The 23,650-nt window shown below is 45.3% G+C and overlaps 3 protein-coding genes across 4 annotated transcripts; 2 read left to right on the top strand and 1 right to left on the bottom strand.

Moving 5' to 3' along the window:
* The first annotated feature begins 418 nt into the window (after window positions 1-418).
* VPS11 (VPS11 core subunit of CORVET and HOPS complexes) lies at window positions 419-10,603 on the top strand. Its single transcript, XM_038161237.1, has 16 exons — window positions 419-609; window positions 933-1,081; window positions 1,266-1,401; window positions 2,451-2,614; window positions 2,716-2,963; window positions 3,365-3,566; window positions 3,841-3,992; window positions 4,960-5,146; window positions 5,552-5,695; window positions 6,169-6,357; window positions 7,235-7,396; window positions 7,866-8,005; window positions 8,315-8,517; window positions 9,094-9,265; window positions 9,375-9,597; window positions 10,301-10,603. The coding sequence occupies exons 1-16, from the start codon at window positions 456-458 to the stop codon at window positions 10,463-10,465; spliced, it is 2,790 nt and encodes a 929-aa protein (XP_038017165.1). The 5' UTR covers window positions 419-455; the 3' UTR covers window positions 10,466-10,603.
* A 60-nt stretch (window positions 10,604-10,663) lies between these two features.
* On the top strand, window positions 10,664-20,545 carry HMBS (hydroxymethylbilane synthase). Of its 2 annotated transcripts, XM_038161249.1 has the most exons (14): window positions 10,664-10,898; window positions 12,475-12,547; window positions 13,232-13,281; window positions 13,375-13,430; window positions 14,564-14,641; window positions 14,850-14,876; window positions 14,971-15,048; window positions 16,534-16,609; window positions 17,307-17,420; window positions 17,940-17,978; window positions 18,825-18,944; window positions 19,179-19,232; window positions 19,789-19,875; window positions 20,092-20,545. In XM_038161249.1, exons 1-14 carry the CDS (start codon window positions 10,752-10,754, stop codon window positions 20,263-20,265), a joined length of 1,173 nt encoding a protein of 390 aa, XP_038017177.1. In that variant the 5' UTR covers window positions 10,664-10,751; the 3' UTR covers window positions 20,266-20,545. The 2 variants fall into 2 exon arrangements, with proteins under 2 accessions (XP_038017177.1, XP_038017178.1); XM_038161250.1 differs by lacking the exon at window positions 14,850-14,876 and having other exon boundaries at window positions 10,666-10,898.
* A 153-nt stretch (window positions 20,546-20,698) lies between these two features.
* Window positions 20,699-23,594, bottom strand: LOC119711287 (histone H2A). The gene has a single exon (XM_038161251.1). The coding sequence runs from the start codon at window positions 21,784-21,786 to the stop codon at window positions 21,385-21,387; it is 402 nt and encodes a 133-aa protein (XP_038017179.1). The 5' UTR covers window positions 21,787-23,594; the 3' UTR covers window positions 20,699-21,384.
* Window positions 23,595-23,650: the final 56 nt, after the last annotated feature.

Below are 23,650 nucleotides of genomic sequence, written 5' to 3' on the forward strand. Positions count from 1 at the left end.
ATCTTATTGCTGAGCTCACAGCAAATATCCAGATTTCATTAGTTCTTATCCACATTTAAAGGTCAAGCCTTTTTGTATATACTATGAATTGTATCTAGAATTATTTTGTATATACCATTATTTATATATTTATAAATATATAAATATTAATATATATTAATATTTTCCTCTCTCAAGTAGGAGAGAGGCAAGTTAAAAAGATTATATATTCTATTCTGCAATGCAAAAATATTACTGTAAAATGACTCATTGAAGGTTGCTGACACCGTTCTGAGTTTTAAATTCCTAACAGGCTCTGGGATTTTGTTCCAATATCTGTCTTTATTCAGTGTCAAAATTCAGTCTTTAAAGTTGAATGTCTGGCGCGGCTGCGCCGCCCGCGCGCGCTCCGCCCCGCCCCCGGGGGGCGGAGCCCCGGGTCACGTGAGGGCCGGGCGCGCGGGGCCGGCCCCAAGATGGCGGCCTACCTGCAGTGGCGCCGGTTCGTCTTTTTTGACAGAGAGACGGTGAGGGAGCCGTCGGGGCCGGATGGAGCCGGTGCGAAGCCTTTCGCGCTGCCCCCGGGCATCGCCGTCTGCGACTCGGGCCGGGGAAGCCTCGTGTTCGGAGATATCCTGTGCGGGGCCGGGCGCTGTGGCCTGCGCGGCAGGCGAGTCCTGGGCGCTGTCTGGCGCGGGCCGGAGGGTACTGCGGCCTTGGGAACGCGGCAGCTTTCCGCTGTCGGCCGTGCTTTGTTTAAACAAAAACCCCAAAGCGCCGCTGGATGTGTTGGTGCTCCGGGGATGCTCTGCAGAAGTATTTGCTGTAACTCTACCCGGAGTCAGCAGAAGGCGTGCAGATTCTTGTACGATTGGAGGTGTGGGGCTTTTTTCTTTTTTTTTTTTTTTTTTTTTTTTTTTTTTGTCCTCTTATGTGCCTTAACTGTGATCTAAATATGGAAGGTCAGATTTGGTTTTTGCCTCGCTCCCTTCAACTCAGCAGTTTCCAAGCTTACAAGCTAAGGGTGACGCATTTGTACCAGCTGAAGCAGCACAGTATCCTGGTTTCTATTGGTGAGGATGAAGAGGGTATAAATCCTTTGGTAAGTTGAAGAGAGGAAAACGCATTTGTAATATGGTTCTTTCTTAAAGACTATTGTGATGATCTCAGTTGCCCTTTCTTACCTTAAGTAGCTTCTTCATTCTGAGTCCTATAACATTTTGATGCCAGGTCATGGCCTAGTAATACCCCATGTTTTGCTTATGCCAGATCATCGTTGTTTGTAGGTGAAAGTCTGGAACCTGGAGAAACGAGATGGTGGTAATCCTCTTTGCACACGAATTTTTCCAGCAATACCAGGTAACAAGCCCACGGTTGTATCCTGCTTAACTGTCCACGAGAATCTTAATTTCATGGCTATTGGTAAGTAAAGCTGAACTATAATAGCTTAAGAAAAATATTACAGTCCTTACTGAGAGGTAAGGAACATGAATAGATAATACAAAAACCAGCACAGAAGATCCTGATGATCTTTTTTCTCTCTCCATTGTTACATTATCCTCACAGAGGTACTGTGTATCTTGTGCTACCCCAGAGCTCAAGAGATAAATGCATAAATTTAGCCTGAGTGTATATTTTATTCAAATAACTTTGATACTTAGAAGCATGTATTTTTAGTTGATGTCCTCTCTTCCCTGACAGCTGCTAAGGCTATGGTATTTATTGAACTTAGTATTAAATTTAGCTTCTGTTGGTACAGGAAAAAATGCAAGTTTTGTGATACCTAATGTTACAGAGATACTTTTTCAAGCTTATTATACAAACCTTTTTTCAAAGAAAAAAGCAAATTTCCCTTTTTGGATTTTGGTAATGTTTTTTGCTTAACTCTTCTGACAGAATAAGAGCAGTAATGTTGTGAGATTACAAGTGGTCTCAGCTGACTTGGTCCCTACACTGAAATCAAAAAAGCTTTCCCTGTGTGTACAGTGGCTTTCAACCCTGGAACAACTTACAAGACCGGGGCTGTTGGCAAGCTATAAAAACTGTGTGGTTTTCTCTCTCTTAAAAAATCTCTCTTTGATCTTTTTTACAGTGTGTCGTACGTTTTGAATAAGCAAGGCACTTGAAATTATAGTTACAGTTGCAGTACGGGAAGGCCATTTGTAAAACAAAATACAGACAAACAAAATTAATCTGCTTGTGAAGTTTTGTGTGCGGAAAGCAAGCTAACCCTTGCTGAACAGTGCTATCCTATGTGCAGTTGTGTGGCAGCTCTGAACTGTAACTGTAACTGAAGCAGTGGGGAGTGATTTAGGAAAGATTGACTTGATGTGAGAACCTGTGGCAATCCCATTGCTTTATACCATGCTAGTGAGCACGGTGTTGTTGCTGACTGTAGCTTCCCTAACTTACACTGGATAAAATTTCAGGTGTGTTGTATAACTAATAGTTCAGTCTGTCCGCTTCACCAGGTTTTGCAGATGGGAGCGTTGTACTTACTAAAGGAGACATCACTCGAGATCGGCACAGTAAGACCCAGATCCTGCATGAGGGCAGTTACCCTGTTACTGGCCTTGCTTTTCGGCAGGCTGGCAAAACAACACATCTATTTGTGGTGACCACAGAGAACATCCAGGTGAGAAGCTAGCTGAAAAAAATGTGACTCTGACTTGCAAATTCTGCTGGTTTCAGAGTCTAGTTCAGAGTGATCCCCAAACCCTCGAGTTTCCTCTGTAGTCTTATATGCTTTCAGTGAAAGACTATCCTCACCTGGAGCTGGACACTCACGGTTGTGGATTGCGCTGTTCATCTCTCAGTGACCCCTCCCAGGATCTCCAGTTCATTGTGGCAGGAAATGAATGTGTGTACCTTTACCAACCAGATGAACGTGGCCCCTGCTTTGCCTTCGAGGGACAAAAGCTAATTGTTCATTGGTATCGGGGGTACCTCATCATTGTCTCCAAGGACCGAAAGACTTCCCCAAAGTAGGGCTCTTTGAAACAGATGAGTTCTTTTTTGCTCATGCGGCTTCACGCTTTTTCTCTTTCTCTTTCTTCCCTGTGAAACTTTGCTCTTGGGGGCACATTGCAACTCTGTCAGATGTTGTTATATATTGACCCATGTATTGATTAACTTCTATTGCAAGAGTAGCACAATTAAATGTGCTGAATGAGGGGAATTTTTTTTTCCAGTCGTATGAATTTCTCAGTGTAACAGGATGATGGAATTTGTGTATAAATACATGGTGGTTTCCTTCAGGATCCACTTAGTTTAATTGCCTGAATGAACTCTGATTGTCTTGCTTTCTACACATCCCTAGTTTGAACAGGTATCAAGATTTCAAGTTATGTTCTCTTGTTTTCTAAAACTTTCTTCTGCTCTCCAGGTCAGAATTTGCTGGGAACGAAGCACAGAATTCAGACAAACAAGTCCTGAATATCTATGACTTGTGCAACAAATTCATTGCATACAGCTCGATCTTTGATGACATAGTGGATGTCTTGGCAGAGTGGGGCTCTCTCTATGTACTGACCAGAGATGGGAAGATCCATGTACTGCAGGAGAAGGATACACAAACCAAACTTGAGGCATGTAAATTTGTTTTCTTAGAAGTCTCTGCTTTATGTCTGTAAGATTGTACTGGCTCTGCAGACTGAAAAATTGAACCATTCAGGTAAGTGAATTACATAACAAGTGACCGAATAGCTTTTTGGTATAGCCAGTGTTGTAAGACAATTGGTATGTAAAGGCTCAAGCGCATGTATGCATTAAGATGAAGAAACAACTTGTTTTCCAGGTACGTTTGAACTTGTTTTGTGGGGTGGTATTTCTCTCATACTGCTCTTACCATGTATTTAACAGATGCTGTTCAGAAAGAACTTATTTGAAATGGCCATTAACCTGGCCAAGAGCCACCACTTGGACAGCGATGGTTTGTCAGAGATTTTCCGTCAGTATGGTGATCATCTCTATAACAAGGGAAACCATGATGGAGCCATCCAGCAGTATATCCGGTAGGTGGGGGTCCTATGGAGCTGTGATGTTGTAGTACAGGTAGGAGCAATATAGGCCTGGATTTCTGTTTCAGCAGAGGAATTAAAACAGTCCAAAACAACAACAACAAAAAAAAAAAGACTTGAGGTGAAAATTCTACCTGTACAGAGAAAGATGTCAGTGAGACTAAAAGTCTTTGAACAAGTTGCTTGAAAATCACTTTGTACACCTTAGGATGAAGTTCTTCCCTTTGATCATATTTTAACATGAATAATGTAGGCCCACTGGGATGGAGTGGGGCCTGGTGACATCATTATAAAGAAAGGATCACTTTGTGCAAGATAGATGATGGAATTTGACCATGTATGGCAGTCTTCTTGGAAAGTACTCAAACAGTTCAATGTCAGTTTTAAAACATTTTGGGTTTTTTAAACTAGAACTCAGGGCAGCCTTGTTTTGGGGCTTACTGAAATCTTCATGTTCAGTTTTTAAAATGCCACAAAGTGGTAAATTATTGTGGAGCTGATGCTCCGGAGTCCCTGACATCCAGTCTTTTTACCTTGACTTGCTTTAACTGTCACAGTAACTCTGGCTAAACTGCTCCGTGTTTAGAGCATAAGCATTTAAAGCTGACTTTGAGTTATGTGACTGAAATGAAGGAAAATGTAGCTTTTGTTCCTTTCTTTTTTTGGCTTACCAGTTTGTTGTGCTCTGAGCCTAATCTGTCTTCTCACTGCCACCTTTAAGGGAAGATTAACTCCTTGTATGCTGTCATGGTTGTCCCAATCAAGGCCTTTGTATCAGTGTGTGTGCAGATGGGTGGTCTTACACCATAACTAGTTATTGCTTCTGATGCATAGCTGAGTAGTCCCAAGAGGGTTAGTGCCTGCTGAAGTTAAGGCTTTTCTGTGTTCTGTTATTAATTTCTCCATTTATTTTGATTTCATGAGTATACAATATTTTGTAACATGACTCTTCCCCTCACAGAACTATAGGGAAGCTAGAACCATCTTATGTTATTCGGAAGTTCCTGGATGCTCAGCGTATCCACAACCTTACTGCTTATCTACAGATGCTCCATCTACAGTCTCTGGCCAATGCAGACCACACTACACTTCTGCTGAATTGCTATACCAAACTCAAAGACAGCTCCAAACTGGAAGAGTTCATTAAGGTATTGGGGAGACATGGAATCATGCTACTTTATGTCATCATCATAATTAAAAAGGGGTTGTGGTGACATTGTAAATTCCCTCCTCTATGACTGTTAAGAAGAGAGAATAATGCATTTACCACTCAGAACCCTGGTCTTTGCTCCTTTATTTCCAAGCTCTTGCTTACTTTCTCAGTTTGGTTGGTTTGCCATCTGGGTCTGGAGTGTGCTTGCTTCTGCCAGTGCAACTGGCAAACAAATGAGAAGTGGTTAGACTCCTTCCTTTCTGCATGCATGATTTTTTCCTTGCATGAGAGGTACCATGATTGTCCCTGCTCATGTTTTCCTCCTCTGACATAAACGATTACTGCTTCTGGACTGTTAGAATTTTTCTGAGGGACCATCTCTTTGCTTTTGTTCTTGGAGACAAGTGAGAGTGAGGTCCACTTTGATGTAGAAACAGCTATCAAGGTGCTTCGCCAAGCTGGTTACTACTCCCATGCCGTGTACCTGGCAGAGAAACATGAGCATCATGAATGGTACCTCAAAATCCAGTTAGAGGACATCAAGGTGAGGAGACATAACTGCATGTGTGTTCTTACTGGGGAGAATACTGATTCCCTAGCGTCCTCTTTAGTGAGAATATCATCTCACTGACCTCTTTGCTGAGGATAGCACGCTGATGAGAGCAGCAGGAACAACACTCATTGCTGTTGGTGTGTTGCCTTTCTGCTTTTGGCTTGTGTGTTAGACTAGATGGGGAAATCGGAAGATCTTGTTTTCTTTCTGATGTGGCTTTTTACAGTGCCCTTTAAGAGGAGCGAGAGTGCTTAGTTGGGGATTCATCTAAATGTTTCCCTCAGGCTGTATCCAGTTTTTCTCCCTGAGGAGGAAAATGAGCAGAAATAGTGAACTAGGTGATGATTCAGAGCAAATGGTATTTGTGGCATACTCACAGCATGTCTCCAATGCTTTCTGTCCTAAACTCAAAGTAGAGAGCAGAGGCCAGTGTCCTGTGATTGTTTTGTTGTCTGTCTTCACAGAACTACCAAGAGGCTTTGCACTACATTGGAAAACTGCCCTTTGAACAGGCAGAGAGTAATATGAAGCGATATGGTAAAATCCTGATGCACCATGTCCCTAATGAGACCACTGAATTGCTGAAGATCCTTTGCACTGATTACCGTCCCTCAGGAGGTAATGAAGGCCCTGGGATGCTAGAAGGAAAAAAGGTAGGGTTTATGTTGGCTGAGAGTTGTTACTCTCCAGTAGTAACTTTGCAGTGAGTGCTTCTGCATACCTTGTGTTGCCATCCTGATGTTTTAGGTATAATGAGAATTATAACTTAATAAACTCTGCTCAGATGAGACCCCACCTGGAATACTGTGTCTAGCTCTGGAACCCTTAGCCCAGAAGAGACATGGACCTTTTGGAGTGGGTCCAGAGGAATGCTATAAAAATGATCAGAGGGATGGAACACCTGCTCTGAAGAAAGGCTGAATGAGCTGGGGTCGCCCAGTCTGGATAAGGGAAGGCTTCAGAGAGACCTAATTGAAGCCTTTCAGTACTCAATTTATAGGAAAGATGAGGGCAAACTATTTTACAGGGCCTGTTGTGATGCTACAAGAGGTAAAAATTTTAAAGTAAAAGAGAGCAGATTTAGACTAGATAGAAGGAAGGAACTTTTTATAATGAGGTTGGTGAAACACCGAACCAGGTTGCCCAGAGAACTGGTAGATGGCCCCATCCCTGGAAACACTAAAATCAGGTAGGATGTGGACCTGAGCAGCCTGATGAAATGGAAGATGTCTCAGCTCTTCGCAGGGGTGGATGGATGACCTTGGACTAGATGACCTTTAAAGTTCCCTTCCCACCCAAACTATTCAATGATTCTGTGAGAAGCCCCATTCTGATGTACTGGTAGTCCTAGAAGCAGGGGACCTCTTAAAGTTATTGCTCAGGATTGATCCTTGATGTTGTCAGCATCCTGTATTGTGCTGTATCTGTCCTGTCTGAGACTCTGGAAACAAACATTCCTCATGGCAGGAAGGAAGCACTAGTGCAGCTTAGACTGATATGGGTGCTTGTCTTTTTCTGACTGTTTTGTAGGCTAATTCAGAGGAATTCATCCCAGTCTTTGCAAACAATTCCCGAGAACTGAAAGCTTTTCTGGAGCACATGACTGAGGTGCAGGCTGACTCTCCACAGGGTGTTTATGACACTTTACTGGAACTTCGACTGCAGAACTGGGCACATGAACAAGATGAGCAGGTTTGAGCTCCCTCCAGCATTGTGTTTTGAGGGGAAAGATTTGGTGTCTGTGAGTCATATTTGCATTCCTGCAATGCCCTTTCCAGCTGGGCATTGACAACATGAGGCAATACACATGCTGTGCTGGACAAATAGCACAGAAATGGGAAAGCAGCCTAGTATCTGGGAGAATATTCCCTTCAGGGTGGCTGAGTTTGTTTTGTTTGTATGTCATTTAAGGACAGATTCCGGACAATACAGCCTCTGTGAGCAGATGGCTTTCCCACAACAGTATCTTTACTTGCTTGCCTAGATCTGTGAGGATGTTGGCTTTTAGGGCAAAGAAAATCATGTCCTGTTTGCTTGAAAAGGTTAAAGAGCAAGTACCAAAACTGACCTGTGTGAAAGAGCTCCAAATTGTCAGGTCTTAGTGCAAAATAGTGTGGGTGTGCCTGGGTTCCTCTTCTTGACCTCTCCCCCTTCTTTGCAGATCAAGGAGAAGTTGCACAATGAAGCCCTCACCCTCCTGAAGAGCGGAAGGTTCAAAACAGTCTTTGATAAGGCTTTGGTCTTATGTCAGATGCACAATTTCAAGGATGGTGTTCTCTACCTCTATGAGCAGGGCAAACTGTGAGTTACTCTTGTCTTTAGAGTCCTGTCCTTCCCCTCTGGCCCCCACTGCAGCAATTTCTGAGCCATAAATGTCTGTACCATTAATGGTAGTGACCTCTTTAGCATCCCAAGATGGGCATGGTAGATGATTGCTCTGCAGAAATACCTCACTGTTGAAGCAAGGCAGTTATATAGAGTGAAAAAAAGACTTGTGTTTGGCTTCTGTGTGAGTCTGGGGATTGAATGGCTCGGTGAAAACCTGAGGTCCCTGTAATACCTCAAAGGGCAACATGGATTGTTGCAGCTGATGAGTCTTTCTCCCTTTAGTTTCCAACAGATCATGCACTACCACATGCAGAATGAGCAGTACAAAAAGGTGATTGAGGTGTGTGAGTTGTATGGCGACCAAGAGGCTTGTCTCTGGGAACAGGCTCTTAGCTACTTTGCACGGAAGGAGGAGAACTGCAAAGAGTATATTGCTGCAGTGCTGAAACACATCGAGAACAAGAATCTTATGCCTCCGCTGCTTGGTAATGACATATGACATTCAACCCTCAGCCTCCCCTGCCACAGAACCCCAACCCAAGCAAAAACCAGAAAAACAAACCACAAAAGACTCCAACCCAGACTTGTTTGTAGTGCTTTCTGTAGATCAGACATTAGAAGAATCAGTGAAATTGGAGCCTACCATTTGAAGTAATAACCTGCTCCATAGGAAAAAAACAATGTCAGTCACAGCTCCTTAGTTAGGGAGAAAGATCTGCAGTATCAGTGAGATGTCTCATACGTGATCTCTGTCTGTCAGTGTGGGGCAGTGCAGGGTGTGCTGAAGCTCCTATTGAGCCTTGGTGGAGAACTAAAATCCAATCCACTACTAGATCCTTCCTTTGTCCCTTTTGGTCTGAGTTATCCCTACATGCTCCTGGTTGCCCATTTCTGGAAGAGATCAAACTGAAAGAGAATCTTTAAGTGAGCTCTTCCAATTCCATGAGAATGTTTTCCTGGGACAGGCCACTTACAGGCAAAGGTGGCAGTCTGCCCTGGCAGTACAAGCATAGCTGCAGTTTTTGTGCTTGTGTTTAAACTAACATCTCAGTTGCTCTCAGTTGTGCAGACGCTGGCTCACAACTCCACGGCCACCCTGTCTGTGATTAAGGATTATCTTGTCAACAAGCTGCAGAAGCAAAGCCGCCAGATAGAGCAAGATGAGCAGAGAATTCAGAAATACCGAGAAGAAACTACGAGGATCCGCCTGGAAATTGAAGAGCTAAAAGCAAGGTGCAGGAATGTGTGCTGTCTTGTCTAGTCCTATTCAAGGATAGAACTGCTGTTTTCTTTTAGTAAGGTGTAATTTGTCTTTCTCATGCTTCTCCATCTTGTTACTCAGTCCCAAGATTTTTCAGAAGACCAAGTGTAGCATTTGCACCAGTGCATTGGAACTCCCTTCAGTCCACTTCCTGTGCGGTCATTCCTTTCACCAGCACTGCTTTGAAAGCTACTCTGAGAGTGATTCAGAATGTCCTACTTGCATGCCAGAAAATCGCAAAGTGATGGACATGATCCGAGCCCAGGAGCAGAAGAGAGATCTGCATGACCAGTTTCAGCATCAGGTAGGGTAATGTTGACTATCTTACCAAGCTGAAATAGAGTTTAGATTCATTTACAGACCTGTAAATGGAGGCTGCTAGAGACAGGTAAGGCTTGAAAGTATTTTGTAAACAAGGTTATGTTAACTGGATAATGAGGCATTAGATCCTAGGGTGACTGCATTGTGTAAAGGGCGTGAAGAGTCATTGTTGGCTCTGTGAAGGTGAAAGAGAGAATCTGTCTTCACCTGACCCTTGAGACCTATTGGTCAGTGTGACAGCTGGGCAACAGGTTGCATAGAACTAATTAGGGAGAAAGGGAGAAGAACAGTGTGAATTGGAATGGGGACAGCACCAAAATGTGGCATCTACCTTGTGTTCCCCAAGGATTAATTAAGTGGCGAGTGTGAGAATGGGACATTAGCTGGAAAATGTTAACACACGTGGAAACTAGAGCAGTTGAGGCACTCACCTTCCTGCTTAATTCAGTTGCTCATTACCTCGGTGCATGGCTCAGGAGTGGCAGTGAAACAGGAGTGGCAGTGGAATGGCCAGTGTCAGAAATTCTAGCAGGTTCTTCTGCTACACCCAGCCCTTGCATGGACTGAGCAAAGAGCTGCCCATTCCACTAAACCAGAGGTTTCTGAGTGCAGGGGGAGAAAAGGAGGAGGCTAGAAACAAGAGGCTCTGAAGACTTTTGCTGACGCTGCTGCTTTGTGTCTGGCAGCTCAAGTGTTCAAATGATGGGTTCTCAGTCGTTGCTGACTACTTTGGTCGTGGCGTCTTCAATAAGCTCACCCTGATCACGGACTTGCCCTCGGGAAAGACCGCTACAACGATCGAGGCTGGCCTGCAGCGGGAGCTGCTCATCCACACCAAGCGCAGTACCTGACTCCGGGCCCTGTCCATACGCGCTCTCGTGTTGTACGGGGTCCCTCGCTGTGTCCTCGGCCACCTGTACGCGGCTTCATCCCTGGTTCCGCAATAAAGCAGCGCGGCGGGGCAACGCCGCAGCCCGGCCCTCACTGACGGCGCGGCCGGGCGGCGCTCCGGGGGCGGGGTCTCTGGGGCGGGCGGGGGCGGGGCTTTGCCGCGCTGCGGCTGGTCACGTGGCAGCGGGGGCGAGGCCGCAGGTCACGTGGCGTGGCGGGGCGGGGCGGCGCTGAGGGCCGGAGGTCATGGCGGAGCCGGGGGCGGCTGCCGTGGGCCTGGGGCCAGCGGAGTCTGCCGGGGGCGCCGACGGTGCGGGCGCCGACCCGTTGCTCCCGCAGCAAGAGAACGGCGTGGATGGCAGAGCGATCCGCGTGGGCACCCGCCGGAGCCAGGTGGGCAGCGGCAGGATTGGGGTGCGGGGAGTGCTCCCGGCCGGGCACCCCGTTCGTCGCGGGCGGCGCAGGGTCTGCGTGCTTCTCGGGTCTGAGGAGCGGCCTCAGCTTCCTGAGTTCGCGCGTTTCGACCCCTGCCGTGGAATTCCGGAAAAAAGTTTGGAAAGCCCTTCCTTCGGAACCCAGGGGGGACGGTCAGCTCTGTTAGCGCTGTCGTGCTGCAGGGGCCGGGGGCGACGGGGCGGGTCTCTCCCGGATCTGACTGGAACCAGCTTGCAAAGTCTGTGCAGCTCTTCTAGGGAAAACCCCCCAATAACTGATGCTTGCAGCCCGCTCAAAGGCCAGGGAAGGGACATATCCAGAGATAGAGAGGGTATCTGCTGCCAGCGGGCTACGGTAGGGAGGAGCAGCCTCGCTCGCAAAGGGAGATAAGCGACCCTCAGGCTAAGATAATCTCGTTTCTTTTGGTAGCACGTTCTAGGAAGAATTGCGTGCTGTCACAAAGGCATTTTACATAGACATCAGGACAAGGGAGATAGCCGTGCATTTATGCTATCGCATGCAATAACCTGAGGCTTTTGGGGCACTTTACAGAGGGAGGCAGCTACATACATTTATTGTACTTGTAGAGAACTGCAGTCCTAAGAACGATGTTAATTACCAAAGGGATTTGACCCCTTCGGTGGGAGAAAAGCTGAAACTCACCCGTAGTTGCTTGAGTCTGCTGCCACTTGCATGTGCAGAAACATGATACACTAGTGATTGTATTTTACTTGCTTCTGGTTTTCTTATGCAATGGAATGTTCTTCATGCAGTTTACTGCTTTGGGATTTTTTTCTTGCTGTAAGTGATGATGTAAGCTGTTACTTTTGTGTGTGTGTGTGTTTGTAGAACCTCTAACTAGGTCTTTGTTCTTACAGAGGATAAGTAACTTATATTTGACTCTAACTGTGGATTTTTCTGCCAGGTCAGTGAAATCCGACTGGTTTCTCCCAAAGCTTGCAGTATTGGTAAAATTCATACTCTTAGAGAAAGCAGGAGGCTTTAACCGCAACCCTAGCTCAATTGCAATATCCAATATGACTTGTTCTTTCATCGCTGAGCAACAGAATAATGGTTTTGCATGCTTTCCTGCCCACTTGTTGATGAGCAGTTATCATTCAGCAGTTGTGTTCCACATAGGTGAAACCAAGAAGTGAAAGCGTGAGAATCGTGATCTGTAGGTTTCTGTTGTAATCGCTCTACCTAACTCGATAAATTTATTGCAGTGTTTCATCAGTGGTTGCACCACAGTAATGCTGGACATGGGGAGATGTTGTCATGGCACTATAGTCAATAAAAGAAGTTCTTCTTTTATTAAAGAAGAGTTCTGGTCATGATAGGAGTTCACACAGTTGAAGGAGTTTGTACCTATGAGTGATTTAACTAATAGGCAACCTATTTCTAATGCTTTTGATTTAGAGAGAATGTACTGGTCATGCGTGCCTGGCTGAGGGAGAGTGGCAAAGCCTCCTTAGCTACTGTATGGACAATGTGCTCTTTCTTTAGAAGGAGTTTGTTTTCTGCTTCCTTGTAGCTGGCCCGGATTCAGACCGATAGTGTAGTTACGATGCTCCGTGAGCTCTACCCAGACCTCCACTTTGAGATTGGTAAGTTTTTTTTTTTTTTGGGATGTTGTCCTGGGGTAGATGGCAAGGAGCAGGAGCCAGCAAGTTAGTTATCTTTGTGTGCAAGAGGTGTGTGTAGAGTCAGGAGGAGGAGGTCTGTCTAAATTTATCTTGAGAGTGCCATCTGAATTCAGTTCAGTTCTGTGGCTGAGCAACTGCTGCTGCTTGTTTCTTCTAGGGGAGATAGCTGGATTTCATAAGCCCTTGATGATTTAAGTGCTGAATATGCAATGGATATGGTGTTGTGTTGCTACATTTGCAAACTTTGTATTGTGCTGGCTGCGTCCCTCTGAGCATTAGGGGCATTTTCTGGTCTGGGGCTCAAGGCTTTCAACAGGAATAACAGGAGCTCAGCCATGCACTGAAGAGAACTGCTTTACATGTGTTCACTGGCACTCCAGAGACAGACCATGGTGGGTTCCACTGGGTCAGCTCTTCCCCAAACCTGCCCTCTTTCACCTTGCTATTGTTTTTGGGGACAGTGAAAGAAGTCTCAATTTTGCTTAAGTGCAATGTATTCCTAGAAGTGACCTGCTCTTGTATTGAGCTTGAGTCAGTGTTCACACAGTGGTGTGTGACTGCTCGTGGCATTTTGCATAGATATTTTCAACCTAATTCCAGTGCTTTAATCAAGCCTCATATTTTACCTGTACTGTCTCTGAGCAGTGGCCATGTCAACAACTGGGGACAAGATCTTGGATACAGCACTTTCCAAGGTAAAGGATCTTCCGTTATTCAAGAACTAATTGTATTTATGTTATATTGGCTGATGCTTCTTTTGTGATTTATGTTTTTCCATTTATGTGTAGATTGGAGAGAAGAGCCTCTTCACCAAGGAGTTGGAAAATGCACTTGAAAGAAATGAGTAAGAACTTACTTTGTTGTCTTTCTCCTTAGCATTTGATGCTCTTTGGACATATTTGGCTTGCTGCATAGGTGATCTAGTTTCCTTCGGTACTGGTACCTCTCAGGCTAACAAAAGTAATCCTTTGATAAGTCACTGTCTTTTTTTGCCCCCTTTTTTTTCTCTCTACCCTGGGCTCAGGCCATGTATTTTGAAGTGGAGCAGTTGTGTCACTTGGTCTGCCCCAGTTAGGTGTTCTTCTGTTATTTGTGTATTACATGCTGTAATACACAGGGAGGATGTGATCTCATATGATTAATGCTTATGAATATATTTTTTAAAAAATACTTTTCTTATTGTTGGTAATGTATTGCAAAACAGATTTATTGTCATCCTATAAATATTAAAATTTATTAACTTATGCAAGCCACATGTGCAGGAGAATTTGACATGGGCAAATTGTGCTGTGTTCTGCGTAACTTGTCTCTACAAAAAACATTGCTTCAGATGCCTGAGCAGAGAGAGATTGGTGCTGGTTTCGTGGGTTTGAGGTGTTGGGGGATTTTTGTTGTTATTTAATCTCTCTTTCTTTTCAATATTCTGAGGAGGGTTTCACTGGTGCCTTAGTTAAAGTATGTTTAAAAACAAAGATTTTCTTCTGCATCTCTGCCACATAGTTACATCATACTGCATTTTCAGTGAAGTTGGTGGAAAGCTATTGGAGACTCAAGTGTATACAATTATGCTCAGTTCCTATGTGACAAGACAGGTAGCCTGTAGTTTGGCTTGTTGTTAGTTTGATACATAAAAGTTTGATACATAATACCAACCCACATACTGATGCCTTTTGGTACAGTGAGTCTCTCTGTGTGAACATCTCCAGCATCTTTTCCTCATTCAGTGTGATTGTTTGTTAAGTGTCTTTCGTCACTGGCTAAGGGGAAAAAAGAGATAGAGAAATGTGAAGTAGCCTTTTAGGAGTAACACAAAAACTGTATAGTAATCGTGGCTATGGAATCCTGAAATTCCTCTCCCTTCTCCAAATTAATTCCCAGAGTAGGTTCAAACTTTTTTGTAGGTGACCTGCAGGCCCCTGGCAGATCCCCACATGAGCTCCACCATCTGTTCTCTGATTACTATCCTTTAATTTTTAGGGTTGACCTTGTAGTTCACTCTCTGAAGGACTTGCCAACTTCTCTTCCTCCTGGCTTTACGATTGGCGCTGTCTGCAAGTAAGTTTGGACATGAGACTTGATTCTCTTGAGAGTCTTCCATTTCGTAGTGTTGGTAAAGGAGAGCAAAGGCAGTGTAGGTCGTGTGATTGGTCTCCAAAACAGTGGAAGCTCTAGTGGAACACTAGGGCTGCCCTAGTGTTCCATAGCTGGCAGGTGTTGAAAATTCTTACTTGTACAGTGATGATGAAAATTCTTGCTTTTACAGTGATGATGAAGTATTTTGGAGCCAGAGGTAGTTCTTCCAGGAAATGATAGCAAAACTGTTGATCTTACCAGCCTTCCCTTAAATGATGTGTCAGGCATTCTGCGCTTGCATTATTTTGCAGAAGGGAAAACCCGCTTGACGCTGTTGTCTTTCATCCCAAAAACTGCGGAAAAACACTGAGCCTCCTTCCTGAAAAGAGGTGAGTGGGAGAAGAAGAGGAAGACAGGTGTAAAAACAGAAGGGGTCAGTTGGTTGGTATTTTCCATTGGCAGGTCAGTCAGCTCATTGCTTTATCCTGTAGTGGTTTTTACACTGCCTTTTGTGAGCATTCCACAGACATTAACTTGGACCCACTTGCAAGAAAAAGTAACCGCTGTCTCAAAGGAGTGAGGTTCATCTCTCAAGCCACCCTTGAGTGGCAATGCTTTCTCAAGTTAGAACCTTTCTTGCCACGATCTCTCGAGTGAATTCCTGCTCCTTGGTGTTCCTCCTACTGCTAGGGAATGCATACCATGCAGACAGGGTGTCTGGTGCAGGATTTTGGCTTTCATGGACCTGAACTATGCTTCTGTTCTCACTCAGCCTATTCTGATTTCTTCCTTGTGTTTTTTTGCATCACTTTCTCGTGGTTTCTCCATTTTTAATGACCTGTCTTTCCATAGAGATTATTGGAATCCTTTGTCTGAGACAGATGAGTGAAATTACTCAGATTAAGGTAGCTATTAGAAAGACAATTTTTAATATATTAAAGTGAAGGAAATAAACTAGCCATGACACAAAGACTTGTGTTTCTGTGCATTTGGATAGCAGGAAAATCCCATTTGGTTTAGGTTTCAGGTTACCAAAAGGAGGGAGCAGAAGGGCACATACTGATTTCTTCAGTCTCATGACCAGAGACAGGACTCAAGGAAACTGCATGAAGCTGAATCAGGGGAAGTTTAGCTTGGATATTGAGAAAAGGTTCATCACCCAGAGAATAGTTCAGCACTGGAACAGGCTCCTCAGGGAAGTGGTCACAGCACCAAGCCTGACAGAGGTCACGGAGTATTTGGACGACCCTCTGAGGCACATGGTGGGATTCTTGGGGTGTGCTGCACAGGGATAGGAGTTGGAACTCAGTGATCCTGATGGGTCCCATCCAAATCAGCATATAATATGATTCTATGAAAAGAAGTGAACAGCGTATATCTTGAGAAAGGAAATGCCCAGACTTGCAGTTTTCTGTGGTTTCCAGTTACATACTCAAAGGTCCTCTGCTTACTGCCTTTCTGTCTTTGATGAAGTTCCTCTGTTTTAGTCACTTCATCACTTAGTTGTCTGGCTTTGCCTGGTTCATTTTGGGGCAGTGGAGTCTTTTTTTCTGTGAAAAATGTTGTCTTTCAGTGAGGTTTCATTACTCCTTGACAGTGGCTAGGGAATGCTCATCAGAAGCATATCCTGTAAATTAGCTCCTTGGGAGTTGCTTCAGACACACTTTGTGCTAAGCTTCACAGAATGGTTTTCTTTCTTCTAAGGAGATACAAATCATTGACTGGTTTTTTGGATCTTCATTTCAACTAAAAAACAACAACAACAACAAAAAAAAAAAGTTACCATTTGTTTCCTTGGAACTTCTGTCATATATGTGGCTGGAGGTAACTCTTAGGAGTGTTCTGGATTTCAGTGATTATATTTTTCCCTGCAGTGTGATTGGAACCAGTTCACTTCGGAGAGCAGCTCAGCTCAAGAAGAAGTTCCCTCATTTAGAATTCAGGGATATTGTATCCTTTCCTGGCAAGCCGTGGGAGCTGGCTAAAGCTGCAAACAGGAAAGTACAACTTTGTTTAAAATCTAGATTCGAGGCTGATTTGTGCCACCTGACTTACAAGAACAAACTGCTTCCTCAAAGGCTGTTTTCCACTACCCTGTTATGAGGAGGAGGGTAGCACTGTAGCCATTCTGTCCTCTGCTTCGCATGAGGCTGTGAAGAAGCAGCCAGCCTTGATCTAGCTGGAGGTTCAGCATACAGATGAATTATATGTTTTGCAGTGTTTGAAAAAGTGCATGATGGTGCCTCCCGTGTGTTTGTCATGGGCGTGTGACCAAATGTTGCTGGGTTTCCAGTAACCCTAGATGCTGTTTGGACCACTAATTCCGTTGTGGGAGGCTGACCTACTGAGAAAAGCCATTGTTACTTCAGTCCTAGGAGCAGAGTTCTTTGCAGTGCAGAAGGAGTTGGGTGCTAATAGTGTACTTTGATGGTGTGCATATCTTTGTGGACTCAGCGCTTGAATTAATATCCCATAATACTTGGCAAAATTCTATTTTAAGAAACAATTGTGCATATTTAACACTTCTTTCAGGATGGTACTGACATTCTCATTTGGAGACTGTTGGACTCCGTAGAGTCTGTAAAGATTCAACTGGTTGTAGGACTGTTTTCTGGCTGTTTTTGTGCTTGCTTAATCACTTCTACAGAGAGGAAACTTAAATACCCGTTTAAAGAAGCTAGATGAGAAGGAAGACTTCAGTGCCATCATCCTGGCTGCTGCTGGGCTGAAGAGAATGGGCTGGGAAAATCGCATTGGCCAGGTGAGGTGCAGCAAAGCAGAAAATACCATTCTTTTCTGAAATACCAACTGTTTGCCTTTCAGACCTTGTGGTTGTCCTAGCCAAGATAGGCATGCAATCTCCCTACTCCATTGCCATGTTAGCTTTGATTTGAGGCACTTCTGGAAGGAGTGGTTGGGTTTTTTGGTTGGTTGCTTTCTTTTTTCATACAGAAATTTTTCATGGTCAGCTTTCCATGGTTCAGTAACAGTTTGTAATCTGATTGTCTCATAGCACTTCACAGCACTCGTGTCTAGCAACGCAGCAGTGTGCAAGGCTGAGATTTTAGTGATTAGCTAATTCACAAAGTGTTACACTTCAGTTGATGCAAACTGCGTTATCTCACTTTTGTGGTGGAAACACTGAGGCATGGGTAGGGAGAGGTGATATTTCTTTGATCTGACATGAAATCAATTAGTATTAGAGACAGGAATCTGGCTCTTGTTTTCTATATTGTGAACAGTGCAACTTGAGTTAACTCTTGATTTTACTTTCTTCCAGCTCCTAGGCCCTGAGGATTGTCTGTATGCTGTTGGACAGGTACTTTACAATTTTTGTTCCTTAAAGGGCACTGAAAGCCAGCAGTAATATGATATATCTGAGTGGATAACTGTGATGGAGGCTTCTCATGTCTTGGTTATCAGAAAAGTACTTTTCATCTCTTTTGTTGGCTGTTACGCTGTTTGAGGCACAGCTTATTAGGAGACTGGAAGTCTACCCAGTGTGTTAGGGGCTGGTTCCTATCAGTAATAGAAAAAACAGTAAATGGGAAAGGTAAATCCATGCACAGCTACAGCGGGGCAACACAGCAGATATGGGGCAGGTTCTGGCAGGGTCAGTATGATGCTGCACCAAGATAATTGTGCAAAGCCACTGCAGTGTCTGGTCTGTGATGCTCCCTCCTTTGTGCATGGTGTCCTGACTCCTGCAGGGTGGAGCTGAAACACCTGCCTTGGAGCACATTCTTAGTGTTCCTGTTTTTGGGTGGGCAGACTGTTCTAGTCCATGCTGGCTGCATGGCTGGGCTAATGTAGCTAGTGTCAAACTTACTAAACCAGAGCTGGTGAGTCATTGCAAATGACAAATCAGCACATTCAGTCTAAAAAAGTGATTTTTGATCATGCATTTGTCAAGTACCTGCAGAGTTCTAGAATGGTTTGAGGTGGCAGCATGATCTTGTAACGCTTGCCTGAATAAGTCCCGATCTTCTGTTTATGGCAGCTACTGTAGGACGACCCTGCAGCCAGCAGAGTGTATCATAATTAATTTCTGTGAACATTCTTTTTCCCTTAAGTGAAAAGGGTCTGAGCCTCTGAGTTCTGTTTCATGATCAATGCTGATGTATGAAGTTGAAGAATTACAATTTTTGTGTGTTTCTTCTTTTAGGGTGCCTTAGCAGTGGAAGTTCGTGCCAAAGACCAAGAGATACTGAACATGGTATCTGCCCTGCATGATGCAGACACTGTGTTGTGCTGCATTGCTGAGAGAGCCTTTATGAAGCGTTTGGTAGGTCTGGCACCCTTCCTCTGCCTGCAGCAGTAAATACTGATCTGCTAGTTGACTTGATGCCATAATATGGGAAATCTGTTACACTTCTCTAAAACTACAAAGGAGCGTACTTCTGAATCGAAAAGGGCCAGAAGAGTGATGGGCAGGGTTGTGTGCAGCCTAAACTTTTCAGAGGCCTCTGCTTTGAAAGTGTTGGGTAGGAGCCTCAGTGTCAGCTGCTTTGTGTTTTAGGAGGGTGGATGTAGCGTCCCTGTTGCTGTCAACACCCTGCTGAAGGATGGCCAGGTGAGGAACACTTTGTATTTTCCATTGATTATTTCTGAAAACCTATTCCAAGTTTGTGCATGTTTCCATATCTTTTCTGCTGAAGCTAATTTCAGCAGGTATCTTTATAGTCAGTTAGGGCAGATAGTCTCCTGACTTGAGCCTTCTGTGTTTGTGTCCAAAGCAGGAGTACAAGAATGGGTCTGGCTACTGAAGCTGTCTTTCAGAAAATTCCCTTATAATATATACCAGATTCCCCTCTCCACCCCTGCTGCTTATTTCATGCTGTCCTGAGGCCTGAAAGTATTGCTTTTGACCCTACCAAACCTGTTTTTAGACAGTGGAGTGTGATTAAGGAGGTGGGAAACTAGAAAAAACTTCAGCCTTTTGCTTGGGAAGTCGCATCTTCCCTAACAGGGATTACTTTTCTTTATACTTGTATTGTACTACTATATGACAAAAGCCTTTCCTGCCAGACTTAGCTTTGTATATTGGGTGGGTTTTTTTAAAGAGGGGGTAGTTGGCTGCCTGTTTGTTTGTTATTGTGGTAATAATCTATTCTATAAATTTTTCCAAGTTGTATTTGACAGGAGCAGTCTACAGCTTGGATGGATCTGATAGCCTGAAGGAGACCATGCAGACTGGTGTTAGTTATCCCCATCAGGTACGTGAATCATGGTGGCTTCAAAATTCAAACCTAAAGCTAAATGACAAAAACTGGGCCTTTAGAAGTAGACTATATTTGGTCTGGTTTCTTGTAACCTGGAACAGGACACTGTTCTTGAGACTGTTGGAGACTAGGTTTTACCATTTCATGAGTGTCTTAATTCCTTGTCCACTGTTTTCCTGCTGCCTTACTTTGAGGTGTTTGTATTTGCAGAATGAAGATGGACCGAATGATGACGTGCAGCATGTTGGCATCACAGCCAAGAACATTCCTGGTCAGGCCCAGGAAGCTGCAGAGAACCTGGGTGTTGAACTAGCTAGTTTACTTCTGAGCAAGGGAGCAAAGCATATCCTTAGCGTGGCAAGGCAGCTCAATGATGCCCGCTGAACCTGGGGTGTGGCCAACAGGAGTGCTACAACTCTAGCTATAAGTCTGTGCAGCTACATCATGATCCTCTGGAGGGATTTATTTCAACATTCACACCAGTCTTACCTGATGTTTGGGTGCAAAAAACCTGAAATATGAAGTTAACTTGAGTAGTTTCTGCTCTTCAGAGTTTTCACTCCTCTCCACATTTCTCTAAATTGTTAAGGGTCTCTATGAAGTATTGTCAACAATTTTTGTAGCTAGCGAGCTAAAAGAAAAAATTAAAAATAAAATAAAAGCCTTTTACGTGTTCAATTCCATTTAGGAGTCAGCCCATTGGGTTATAATTGGAGATGCAACTGTGCTGGTACTAAAATGCTGTACTGTGCTGAGTGCTTTTGGGAGTCATTATTTGGGCCTTTTCACTCACTGGATCACTGAAGGCTCCCATTAGGTTCCTGACACCATGTTCCTTACAGTAAAGTAGCAGAGATGCTACATTCACCATTAGCCTTAGTGAAGGTAAAGTAAGTTCACTGTTATCAGGCAGATGCACCTGATACACTAGCCAATTGGCTAGTTTTAGATTGATTATATATAAATAAATATATTTATATATCTATATATATATAGATATAATTAGCTATACTAGCTAGATTAGCTAGTATTAAATTTTGGTTTCCCTTGTATGTTTGTCCACAGAAGTCATGAGAGCCAGTTAGCTAGACTTGCCAGTGAAGGGGGACCTGAAGCAGAAGCCCAAATTCCAGATACTGTGGCTTCCTGCACTTGCTAGTAGGTCAGCATCCTCTGAGCAGCGCTCCATCGTTACAGTGCCTTGCAGAAACACTGTAACGGCACCGTGTTGCGGTCTTATGCAGTTTTATTTTCTAGGCAACGTCCATGGAATGTACCAGAGGTAGGTAAGAGTTAAAATAAGGGGTCCTTTCGGAGCAGCTCTCAGCTCTCACGCTCGGTGTTTGACGGGCCCCGGGCCGTTTCCTCCCCCCGGCCCCCGCTCCCGCAGCCACGGCCGGCCACGCCTCCCGTCCCTTTCCCTCCGCGGATCGCAGCTCTCCCGGTGAGCAATGGGGTGGCCCTGAAAAGGGCCTTTGAGTTGGGCCGGGAGGGCCGGCCGGCCTAGTACTCCTGCGACTGCTGCCCACTGCCCTTCTTGCTGGTCTTCTTGGGCAGCAGCACGGCCTGAATGTTAGGCAGGACGCCGCCCTGCGCGATGGTAACGCCGCCCAACAGCTTGTTGAGCTCCTCGTCGTTGCGCACGGCTAGCTGCAGGTGACGGGGGATGATGCGCGTCTTCTTGTTGTCGCGTGCCGCATTGCCCGCGAGCTCCAGGATCTCAGCGGTCAGGTACTCGAGCACGGCCGCCAGGTAGACGGGCGCACCGGCCCCCACCCGCTCCGCGTAGTGCCCGCGCCGCAGCAGTCGGTGAACGCGCCCTACCGGGAACTGCAGTCCAGCCCGGGACGAGCGAGACTTGGCCTTAGCACGGGCCTTCCCGCCGCTCTTGCCACGGCCCGACATGGCGTCTCGCTCCGCTGCTGAACCGATGCGCCTGGAGGTGCCGCGCCCGGGATTTTTATAACCTCCCGCCAAGTAGGGTCCAGCTCATTGGACAGCGCCACCGCCCCTAGCTATTGGTGCGTTTGCCGGAAGAAGCTATTTGCTGACTGGTCGCTTGTGTGATACCAACGCGCTTGCTCTGATTGTGTTGGCCGCGGGGCCTGACCAATCAGCGAGCGAGGCGCCAAATTTAAACCACGCCGAGGCGATTGGTGGGGCGCTGTCGCCGGCCTCAGTGAGCATGCGCGATGCCGGCCCGCCCGCGGCGCGAGACGCCGGTCCCACAGCGCCCTCGGTGCCGCCCGGCCCGGCCCGGCGCGCGGGGCTGTGAGGGCTGCAGTCAGTCCCTGGGCCTGGCTTCCACCCAGAGCGAGGTAGAGGGACTCCCGGAATGCCTACAGACTGAGAGGTATCCCTGTCTGTCGGGGCATTTGCCTTAGGGTGGCACATGGGGGGAAAAGAGCAGTTAGGGATGTGAAAAAACCTACCATGAGATCCTTTTTAGGGAATTCTGGGAATGTGCGAGATATATCATGGGTTTCTAATGTGGGTATATTAAGAGAAGCACCAAAGGAGAGTGAGGAGTCAAAGTGGATTAGGAGAAAAAAACCCATGGGAACATTGAAGGAAAAATAAAAGTGAAGAAAGTGGTAATGTTTTAAAATGTTGCTGATCAGTAAGAATTATCTCTGTAGTCTGTGCTGTCTTACTTAACCCGACTTGTATGGTTTTTTTCCCCAGAGTGAGCAGACTGTCTACGCTGTGTGCCTCTGGAGGTCTAAGTGCCAGCAACTGGGATTAGGACACAGATCAGAGCAGCCAGTGGTTCCAGCAAATGGGAAGACTTCAGCACATGCAGGGAGGGGCCAGGGCTAGGTGGAATGCAAGCATGTGTGATCCCTAGTGAAGGAGCCAGACTAGAGAGCAATTTGGGAGAATGGGCTTTGGAGCCCAGGACCAGGTATGGGAGAGATCAGTGTCAGCAGGGTGCTTACTGGAGGTAGGGCTAAGCCAGCTTACTGGGGAAAATGGGGTGGCTGCCTGAGAAGTACCTATTGGAAGGCCACATTCCTAGATCAGCTAGCAGGGAGATGAATTTCTCCATTCATATGCCCTGATGCCAGAAGTCCAGCAGCTGGTTACTGGATAGACTGCTTAAGGCCAGGTACTGAATGATTTCATGATGTTTGTGTTAATGAATATACTGTACTAGTAGACTTACAAACTGATTGGCTGAAGAGAATTCAGGCACTCATACCATTCGTACTTGAGTCCTGTGTGTTTTGTGTGATGATCAGTGCCACTGGACACAGGCATTTTTGCCTTCTGGTAATACTTTCCAAGCCTTGTTACTAGCTGGACTTGGGTGTGGGGAGGTGTGGTGCCCTTGCATTTATTGGGGTACTGGACCTGGCAACTTCTACTCGTAGCCACCTCAGCATCCCTGTTTCTGCTGTTGCATTATTTAATTTTCACTACCACCGCTCTTGCAAAGACTATATCCTGGTACCCCAATGGCTGTTCTGTGGGTAGCTGGCAATTCTGTGTTGAACTATGGTGCTAAATACTGCTCTATAAAGTATTATTTGTATTTGAGGAAAAGGGGTTGGCAGTCAGCAGTCTTAGTTCCGCATTAATAAAAAGATCTTATTGATGCCCTGTTAAGACAAGGACATGGTGATCCTTACTCTGCTAGCCTGTTCCAGACGAGTCCTCTTCCAGGGAGGAAGGCAGACAATAAAGGTATTCAGAATTAAAAGCTCATCAGCAGGAACATTCCCAGTAGCCATAAAAAAGGAGGGAGTGTCCACTGCAGAAATGATCA

The sequence above is a fragment of the Motacilla alba genome, chromosome 24, assembly GCF_015832195.1.
Source record: "Motacilla alba alba isolate MOTALB_02 chromosome 24, Motacilla_alba_V1.0_pri, whole genome shotgun sequence".
In the NCBI taxonomy this organism is placed as follows: Eukaryota; Metazoa; Chordata; class Aves; order Passeriformes; family Motacillidae; genus Motacilla; species Motacilla alba.

Coding starts and splice junctions, on each gene's coding strand:
- VPS11 (XM_038161237.1), top strand. CDS start 456: ATGGCGGCCTACCTGCAGTGGCGCCGGTTCGTCTTTTTTGACAGAGAG. Junction 3,567..3,840: donor ATACACAAACCAAACTTGAG/GCATGTAAATTT, acceptor TGTATTTAACAG/ATGCTGTTCAGAAAGAACTT. Junction 5,696..6,168: donor TCCAGTTAGAGGACATCAAG/GTGAGGAGACAT, acceptor CTGTCTTCACAG/AACTACCAAGAGGCTTTGCA.
- HMBS (XM_038161249.1), top strand. CDS start 10,752: ATGGCGGAGCCGGGGGCGGCTGCCGTGGGCCTGGGGCCAGCGGAGTCT. Junction 12,548..13,231: donor AGACCTCCACTTTGAGATTG/GTAAGTTTTTTT, acceptor GTCTCTGAGCAG/TGGCCATGTCAACAACTGGG. Junction 17,421..17,939: donor GGGAAAATCGCATTGGCCAG/GTGAGGTGCAGC, acceptor ACTTTCTTCCAG/CTCCTAGGCCCTGAGGATTG.
- LOC119711287 (XM_038161251.1), bottom strand. CDS start 21,786: ATGTCGGGCCGTGGCAAGAGCGGCGGGAAGGCCCGTGCTAAGGCCAAG.